Below are 9,547 nucleotides of genomic sequence, written 5' to 3' on the forward strand. Positions count from 1 at the left end.
TTCACATTCATTAAATCCCGAGGCATGGTCTGTGTCCAATATGTCTTGCCTACTACTTACTAAAAGTACATACTTCTGTGTACTACATATTATTTAGAACATACTGTTTAGTAAAACATATGCAGTAAGCAATGAATATCAACATACTAAGTTTATTCATACTGCGAAGGAATCTAATGCGTGATTTCCCGCCATTTGTTCATTTTGGTATCAGCTGTTGAATGTATGCATTTAAAGTATACACAGGTTTTACCAGTGTCTGCAATGTTTTTCATGAGACACTCGTTCTACAACACCTTGCTATGAAAGTAGCTTGCAACTTGAAGTTTTATAATTTCATGTAAAGACAAAACATTTTCTGCTGGAATATTGATGTGCTTATAAAGACAGTGTAGCTACACTTTACCTAGCAACAATACAAATAAGTTCTGTGTAGAGGAGAACCACAGATAGAACAAGGAGCATACAAATCTTCGGTACAACTTCAGCTGTCCCAGAAATAGCATGGCATTCAATTCTATTTCTATGGTATTTTCTAAGGATTTGGCTGTCTAACCACATACCGACATTCACAGGTCTCTGGGTGAGGTTCTGTCTTCATGTACGTACAAGTGCAGTCAGGTGGCAGGAGGGGTGGAGTGCATGACACTTCACCCTGGATATGACACTGGATATGACAGAGTTTGCCTCAAGCCATGGGTCCAGCAGTAGCCTACAAAGTAATAAGAGAAAAGTGCAAATTGCTGAATTTATGTAGATATTCTAAACAAAGTGTTTTGATAACTTTCAAGTGCAACGGTTCCATGTAGAATAAACCATCCTTATTGTTCTGCTAATACAACAATGTGCAAATATTATAATTGTCTTTCAAACCAATACAGATACAGTACCTATTAGCATTTATTTCTGGTGGTAGACGTTAGTCGTCATCCCTTCATTCGGTGTCCCARATAAGACAGTTRCCTGACATGRTTGAAGAACACACTKATTTTTAATAGGTCAGTAGCCAGTGATGCTGACGCCGTCACTATTTCCACATTCAAAACAACTGGGAACTGGGCACGCAGAAAAGAATGGGAGAAANTTTTTAATAGGTCAGTAGCCAGTGATGCTGACGCCGTCACTATTTCCACATTCAAAACAACTGGGAACTGGGCACGCAGAAAAGAATGGGAGAAAATCCCCAAATACAAATGTGCCAAGCTTGTAGTATCATATTCAAGAAGACTTGAGGCTGTAATCGCTGCCAAAGGTGCTTTAACAAAGTACTGAGTAAAGGGTCTGAAAAGTTGTGTAAATGTGATATTTCAGGTTTTTATTTTTTATAAATTAGCAAAAAATTCTAAAAACCTGTTTTTGCTTTGTTATTATGGGTAGATTGTGTAGATTGATGAGGGCAACATTTTTTAAATACATTCTAGAAGTCTGTAACGAAATGTGGAAAAAGTCAAGGGGTCTGAATACTTTGTGAATGCACTGTGTAGCGAATGTGCCCACTCTTGTATTGGCACGTGTGCTCTAGCTAACAGCTAGCAGATACATTGTGGGTATAGCCTACATCAGGGGTATTCAACTTTTACTCTAAGAGGTCCAGAGCCTGCTGGTTTTCTGTTCTACCTGATAATTAAGTGCACACACCTGGTGTCCCTAAATCAGTCCCTGATTAGAGGGGAACAATGAAAAAAATGCAGTGGAGCTGGCTTTGAGGTCCAACTGCAGCATCAATCATCATGTCACCAGAATAAGACCATCGATATTTATTGAAAGGAGAATCATACTCATCACTGTGCACTTTCACCACACTGTGAAGTACATCATAACTTATTTAATTTGTAGCCTAATAAACTGCATGCTTTCCCGAGTTGTATTGGGAGAACCACACAACATATCATCACATGAATCCAAGATTAATTATTTTTTACGAACTTTACTTGCATAAAAAGGGAAGCACTGCTCACACAGCCGCGAGCTGCCCAGTGACACCGGCCAAATAGACAAGCTAAATTACTTCTATGCTTGCTTCGAGGCACGCAACACTGAAGCATGCATGTTAGCTTCAGCTGTTCCGAACGACTGTGTGATCACACTCTCCATAGCCGATGTGAGTAAGACCTTTAAACAGGTCAACAATCACAAGGCTGCGGGGCCAGACGGATTACCAGGACGTGTAGTCCGAGCATGCGCTGACCTACTGGCAAGTGTCTTCTGACATTTTCAAACGGTTCCTGTCTGAGTCTAATACCAACATGTTTCAAGCAGACAACTATAGTCCCTGTGCCCAAGAACACTAATGTAACCTTCCTAYATGACTACCGACCCATAGCACTCATGTCTGTAGCCATGAAATGCTTTGAAAGGCTGATCATGGCTCACATCAACACCATCATCCCAGAAACCCTAGACCCACTCCAATTTCAATACCGCCCCAACAGATCCACAGATGATGCCATCTCTATTGCACTCCCCACTGTCCTTTCCCACTTGGACAAAAGGAACACCTACGTGAGAATGCTATTCATTGACTACAACTCAGCGTTCAATACCATAGGATGAGATGAGACAGCCTATAGGGAGAAGGTCAGAGACCTAGTCATGTGGTGCCAGGAAAACAACCTCTCCCTCAACGTGATCAAGACAAAGGAGATGACTGTGGACTACAGGAAAAGGAGGACCGAGCACGCCCCCATTCTCATAGACGGGGCTGTGGTTGAGCTCTTCAATTTCCTTGGTGTCCACATCACCAACAATCTATCATTGTCCAAACACACCAAGACAGTCATGAAGAGAGCACGGCAAAAACTATTCCCCCATGGGTCTACAGATCCTCAAAAAGTTCTACAGCTGCACCATCGAGAGCATCCTGAATGGTTGCATCACTACAGAGGGTAGTGCATACGGCCCAGTACATCACTAGGGCCAAGCTTCCTGCCATCCAGGACCTCTATCCAGGACCCGTTAAACCTCTGTGAAGTGGATTATTTCTATAGAACTCCTTCCTGCTTATAGGATGGCTACTTGCGACAGTAAACAAAACATATGTACAGGTAGAAATGTATTCATTTAGAGAAAACGTGTCATCTTGCGAAGAGCAACATCCCCAGTCAGTGTGTCAGTGTTTTGACCAATGATATACTTTTTTTTGCACACATCCCAACTAACGATTTGCAGTGACCCAATCGTAACGAATCCTAACTTGTATTTATCAGATGTGAATTGTACAACTTACCCTTACACAACACTATTTGGATATGTGAAATGTGATTTCAAGTTTCTGATTATTTATTGTCGTCTTAGGCATTGCCAACCGCCAATAAATAACTAGACACACCCTAAACAGTACTGGTTGATTTAAAACTGGTTTGGTTTGTCATTAGATTTCATAATATAAGATGGCAAGTTAATTTAAGCGTTGACTCACTCCCTGACATTTCCCTGACTTCTACTATGACGCTGAAAGGTGTTCTAGTTTCATTGAATCTGTTCTATTGAACATGCCATTACATCCACGATAAGGAACATCCTCCTTGTTTTATGTGTGAATGCCATGGTATGACATGAAAGATGAACAGTACATGCTTAGTTTATATTATAATTTTGTAGATGCTTTTTTTGAAAGCGAACCACAGTAGAGCATGCATATATTTTTGTGTGAAGGACTCTAGTGGGAACCGACCCTGGCATTGCAAGCTCCACACTCCACATAATGGTACATAATGGCTCTTGGAAAACTTGTAATGTTAGTTTACACCAATTCAGACATATAAGAATGCATTTTCAATGTATTTGGACCGGGCCTGTGTTGAACAATAACCAAACAGAACCTGATCATTTGGCGCCCTCTTGCTGTAGAGACAAAATATGACTACAATAGTGAAGTATTCTGACTGAAGTCACAAGCTCTGCTGATCGGCTACTGCGTAGCAACCAAGCGGTGCCATCAGCCCTGGTCTGCCCTAGAAAGCCTATGTAAATTACAATCGTCAGAGCGGCCAAAGTTGTTGTGATTCTACCAACAACGACAAGAAACTGCCATGTGGGGAAGTGTTTTGACTGATTTCATGTCAATGTAACGTTAAATATGTCTACAATTGGCTAGCTAGCTAAACAACTGTAACGATGTTTTGAGAGACAAGTGCTCATTGTGCAAACGTATTTTCGGTTGCACGTTGATAACAGGGGTTCTTAAACTTTTACACCCTGGGACCCAAATTAGAAATTCTGTTTTCCTGAGACCCAAGCTTATGAAAATATGCAACTATACTTAAATACTGGTACATTTCATTGCCCTTAAGCCAAAAACAAATAACAATGAAATACCCTTATAAATAGCTATGCATATTTATTTTTTCCCATTAAAAACACTCTACATCTGTCTAGGTTGGAACTGTTGTTGTTAAAATACAATAAATAATTTTACATTTTAACTGGAATAAACTCATTGATCACATCACACAGGTTGAGTTTTTGATAGTGCAACCCTAAGTAACAGTACAGATGAAAAAATTAATAAAAGTATTGTTGAAAAAAAGTCTAGGTTAGAACTGTTGCTGTTAAAATACAATATATATGTTTTATCCTGAACTGTAACAAACTGATTGATCAAATCACACAGGTTGTCTATTCTGGGTTTTTGACAGCGCAACACGGAGGTCATGTTCAGCATTGAGTCTGTTTCTGTACTTGTTTTTTAAGTATGCCAGAGTTGAGAACCCTGACTCGTCAGGGACGTCAAAACTATGAAATTACACATATGGAATCATGTAGTAACCAAAAAAAGTGTTAAATCAAAATATGTTGTATTTTTGAGATTCTTCAAATTGCCAACCTTTGCCTTGATGACAGATTTACACACTCTTGGCATTCTCTCAACCAGCTTCACCTGGAATGCTTTTCCAACAGTCTTGAAGGACTTCCCACATATGCTGAGCACTTGTTGGCTGCTTTTCCTTCACTCTGCGGTCCGACTCATCCAAAACCATCTCAATTTGGTTGAGGTCGGGGGATTGTGGAGGCCAGGTCATCTGATGCAGCACTTCATCACTCTCCTTCTTGGTAAAATATATCTTACACAGCCTGGAGGTGTGTTGGGTCATTGTCCTGTTGAAAAACAACTGATAGTCCCACTAAGCTCAAACAAGATGAGATGGCGTATCGCTGCAGAATACTGTGGTAGCCATGCTGGTTAAGTGTGCCTTGAATTCTAAATAAATCACAGACAGTGTCACCAGCAAAGCACCATATCATCTCCTCCTCCATGCTTTACAGTGGGAAATACACATGCAGTGATAATCCGTTCACCCACACCGCGTTTTACAAAGACACGGCAGTTGGAACCAAAAATCTCCAATTTGGACTCCAGACCAAAGGACAAATATACACCGGTCTAATGTCCACTGCTCGTGTTTCTTGGCCCAAGCAAGTCTCTTCTCCTTATTGGTGTCCTTTAGCTGTGGTTTCTTTGCAGAAATTCGACCATGACGGCCTGATTCACAGAGTCTCATCTGTTGATGTTGAGATGTCTGTTACTTGAACTCTGTGAAGCATTTATTTGGGCTGCAATTTCTGAGGCTGGTAACTCTAATGAACGTATCCTCTGCAGCAGAGCGTAAACCTTGGTCTTCCATTCCTATGGCAGTCCTCATGAGAGCCAGTTTTATTTTTACCTTTATTTAACTAGGCAAGTCAGTTAAGAACAAATTCTTATTTCAATGACGGCCTAGGAACAGTGTGTTATCTACCTTATTCAGGGGCAGAACAACAGATTTTTACCTTGTCAGCTCGGGGATTCAAACTTTCGGTTACTAGTCCAACGCTCTAACTACTAGGGTTAGTGATCGTGTGAAGAGCATGCATTTAGTTTTACTTGCAATTAAGAGCAGTTGGAGGCCACGGAAGAGAGTTGTATGGATTGAAACTCGTCTGGAGGTTTTAACACAGTGTCCAAAGAAGGGACAGAAGTATAAAGAAATGTGTCGTCTGCATAGAGGTGGATCAGAGAATCACCAGCAGCAAGAGCGACATCATTGATGTATACAGAGAAGATCAGCCCGAGAATTGAACCCTGTGCACCCCATAGCGACTGCCAGAGGTCTGAACAACAAACCCTCTGATTTGACACACTGAACTCTATCAGAGAAGTAGTTGGTGAACCAGGCGAGGCAATCATTTGAGAAACCAAGGCTGTTGAGTCTGTCAATAAGAATGTGGTGATTGACAGAGTCGAAAGCATTGCCAGGTCGATGAATACGGATCAGTAGGTGTTTTTACCGGTAGTGTATTTGCATAAACTCTTCAGAGTTGTGTTCTGTGGGTGTAACCGAGTAGACTGATACCCCATTTCATTGCTTCATAATCATTGCTTCACAATCCAACCTTGTTTAACATTATCTAGTCTAAATATGGCATGATTCCACCAATTCTAAACTTCTGCATCACTTTCAAATAGGTACTTTTATGTTGAAGGTAAACCTCAAATTACACTATTGTGCCTAATCCTTATTGTGGCTAGCTTCACAACATATAACCCGGTCCGGTCGAGCATCACTAGCCAGATGAAGCTAGCTGACTGCTTTTAACGCTAGCTTTGGGCAACAGGGCTAAGTAGCTGCCTAGCTATTTATTTTCATGAACTGAAGTTTAATTTCATTAGGCGAACAACAAGTGGCTACCTAGCTAATACTTACTCACAAGGATTCCTAAACATTGCTAAGAATAATGAAAATGACTGCAGTTTCAACTGGTCATTGTTTTCAGGCTGGTTGTATTGGTGCTAGTGTAACAGTATAACTTTAGACCGTCCCCTCGCCCCGACACGGGCGCGAACCAGGGACCCCTCTGCACACATCGACAACAGTCACCCACGAAGCGTCGTTACCCATCGCTCCACAAAAGCCGCGGCCCTTGCAGAGCAAGGTGCAACACTACTTCAGGTTTCAGAGCAAGTGACGTAACTGATTGAAACGCTAGTAGCGCGTACCCGCTAACTAGCTAGCCATTTCACATCCGTTACACTAGCTAGGTACCAAGCTAAAGCTAGCTAGCTACCCCAGAAGTTGCGGTCGAATAAATAATGCTTTATTACCAACGCAGTATTTTAAACACATCGTTCGTGGCCAGTGTTTGCTTGTTTGCCAGCTTTGACAGTGCTACTGATAGTAGTGGTGGCGCTTGGCTAGCACGTGCAAATTCGGAACACACAACATTCTATAATAGAACTGTGTTATTTGACGTGTCAAATTAAAAGCTTATTTAATGCGGCAAATCGTGTTGTTGCCAAATAGTATTTTTTGATGTGTATCTTTTTTGACAGGCAAAGACCCAAACGGCGTTTATGTCGTGAAGCTAATAGCAGTGACGCTGTAACTCCGGTAGGGCAACATATGAAAAATAGCGCACTGGTAGTGTGTACCGGTGCTCGACCAGTCGCGAAAGCCAACATCACCCACGACAGGGTTCGTTCGTTAGAGTTAACTGCACCTCAGATTGCAGCCCAAATAAATACTTCAAGTAACAGACACATCTCAACATCAACTGTTCAGAGATGACTGCATGAATCAGACCTTCATTGTCGAAATACTGTAAAGAAACCACTACTAAAGGACACCAATAAGAAGAAGAAGCTTGGAGGAGGTGTGATGGTGTGGGGGTGCTTTTCTGGTGACACTGTCTGTGATTTATTTAGAATTCAAGGCACACTTAACCAGCATGCGTACCACAGCATTCTGCAGCAATACGCCATCCCATCTGGTTTGCGCTTAGTGTGACTATTATTTATTTTTCAACTGGACAATGACCCAACATTCCTCCAGGCTGTGTAAGGGCTATTTGGAGTGCTAAATCAGAGGATCTAGCCTCCACAATCACCTGACCTCAACCCAATAAAGATGGTTAGGATGAGTTGGACCGCAGAGTGAAGGAAAAGCAGCCAACAAGTGCTCAGCATATGTGGGAACTACTTCAAGACTGTTGGAAAACCATTCCAGGTGAAGCTGGTTGAGAGAATGCCAAGAGTGTGCAGAGCTGTCATCAAGGCAAGCGTGGCTACTTTGAAGAATCAAAAATCTATTTTTATTTGTTTAACACTTTTTTGGTTACTACATGATTCCAAATGTGTTATATCTTCACTATTATTCTTACAATGTAGAAAATAGTAAAAAGAAAGAAAAACCCTTGAATGAGTAGGTGTGTCCAAACTTTTGACTGGTACTGTAGATATTAAATTGTGTTAGATATTTCTGAGCGTAAGGTGCCAGGTGGGACAATCTTGACTTCCTTTGATGTTTAGATGTGCTGTCTGTAATCATACAATGTTTTCTTAATACRGATTWGCAAAGTCTTTATTACATTTGTCAAACTGTGTGATGAAGAAACAAGTACWGTATTGCAGTTGAAAATAAGTTAGTTAATAGTTAGTCAAGAGAGGAAATAACAAAACTCAAATAAATATTTTAATCTACCTTATTATACATTAAATAAATAACTGATAACCATTTTAGTCAGTGGACAGCACAGCTTGAAACCACATAAATTACATAGCTAATAAATACATAAACATACATGCTGTTCAGCTCAGCTGTAACTTTGATTAACAATCAGATGTATAATATGAAAAATTGTACAATGCGCAAAAAACTTGTGGATTATTAAGCCCATTATGAATTTTCTTTTCATGATAAAAAAATAGATGCAAGCACCCAATGAAGCCTCCTGATATGCAGATATAGATAMATAATTGGCTGTTCTTGTGATGACAGTTGCCTACTGATGTTAGTGTTGTCACCTTAGAAGAGTCCGTTTCTGGTGGTGTACTGTACATTGTAAGATCTGCGTCTGTGCCAGCGTCTCCTTACAGCTGCACAGCAGCCACATAGCATACACTGCAAAAGAAAGATGGGGTGGCATGATTCACATGCAAAATATCATTGCAGAAATTAAACAGCTTATTGGATGAAATACTTTGTAAACTATTTTCACAGTACACATGTGAACACAAGCCTATACGTACACATAGCAGGATCCACAGGGGTACCAGAATGATAGCGATGCCACAAGGAATGATAATGGCCAAAGCCCAGCCAGGAAAACCTCCAACACTTGTGGTATTGAAAGGAGTGGTCAGCAAAAGGGTATGAAGTGGTGTGGTGCTGGTAGTTGTTGTTGGGGCAACAGTGGTGGTCAGGAGACCTAGAATAGAAATGAAAATACATTTTAGAGGGATTATAAACTTGTAATATGTCATATAACATAGATATATAAGTGTTTTGGAGATTGAGTATTATACACGTTACATGGTGTTTGATAACTCACTGTCATAAAAAAAACACAGCAATGACAACCGTATGGTAACAAAAGCAGCATACCTGAGACTTTTAAGACTTCCTGTAGAAAACTACTAGGGTGGTTGACATCGTCCTCTTTGTATACATACGTCACGTTTGCTCTGATTTCAGTGCCATAAGCACTGTGGACATAAAAATGGGTTTTGTGTGAGAGTTAAACATGTTCCCTTCATCCTGTTTAGCTGTACAAGCAGCAGCTAAATGAAATC

At 40.7% G+C, this 9,547-nt stretch overlaps 1 protein-coding gene across 1 annotated transcript in view; it reads right to left on the reverse strand.

Moving 5' to 3' along the window:
- Positions 1-8,339: 8,339 nt before the first annotated feature.
- LOC112077037 (uncharacterized) overlaps positions 8,340-9,547 on the reverse strand; it is a gene marked incomplete at its 5' end in the record, with an annotated part of 6,475 nt that continues 5,267 nt past the window's right edge. Inside the window, 3 exons of the mRNA XM_024143644.2 lie at positions 8,340-8,876; positions 9,005-9,183; positions 9,360-9,460. Of these exons, the coding sequence (XP_023999412.1) occupies positions 8,781-8,876; positions 9,005-9,183; positions 9,360-9,460 (376 nt within the window). The remainder of the gene's footprint in view (positions 8,877-9,004; positions 9,184-9,359; positions 9,461-9,547) is intronic.

The sequence above is a fragment of the Salvelinus sp. IW2-2015 genome, unplaced genomic scaffold, assembly GCF_002910315.2.
Source record: "Salvelinus sp. IW2-2015 unplaced genomic scaffold, ASM291031v2 Un_scaffold4218, whole genome shotgun sequence".
Taxonomy (NCBI): domain Eukaryota; kingdom Metazoa; phylum Chordata; class Actinopteri; order Salmoniformes; family Salmonidae; genus Salvelinus; species Salvelinus sp. IW2-2015.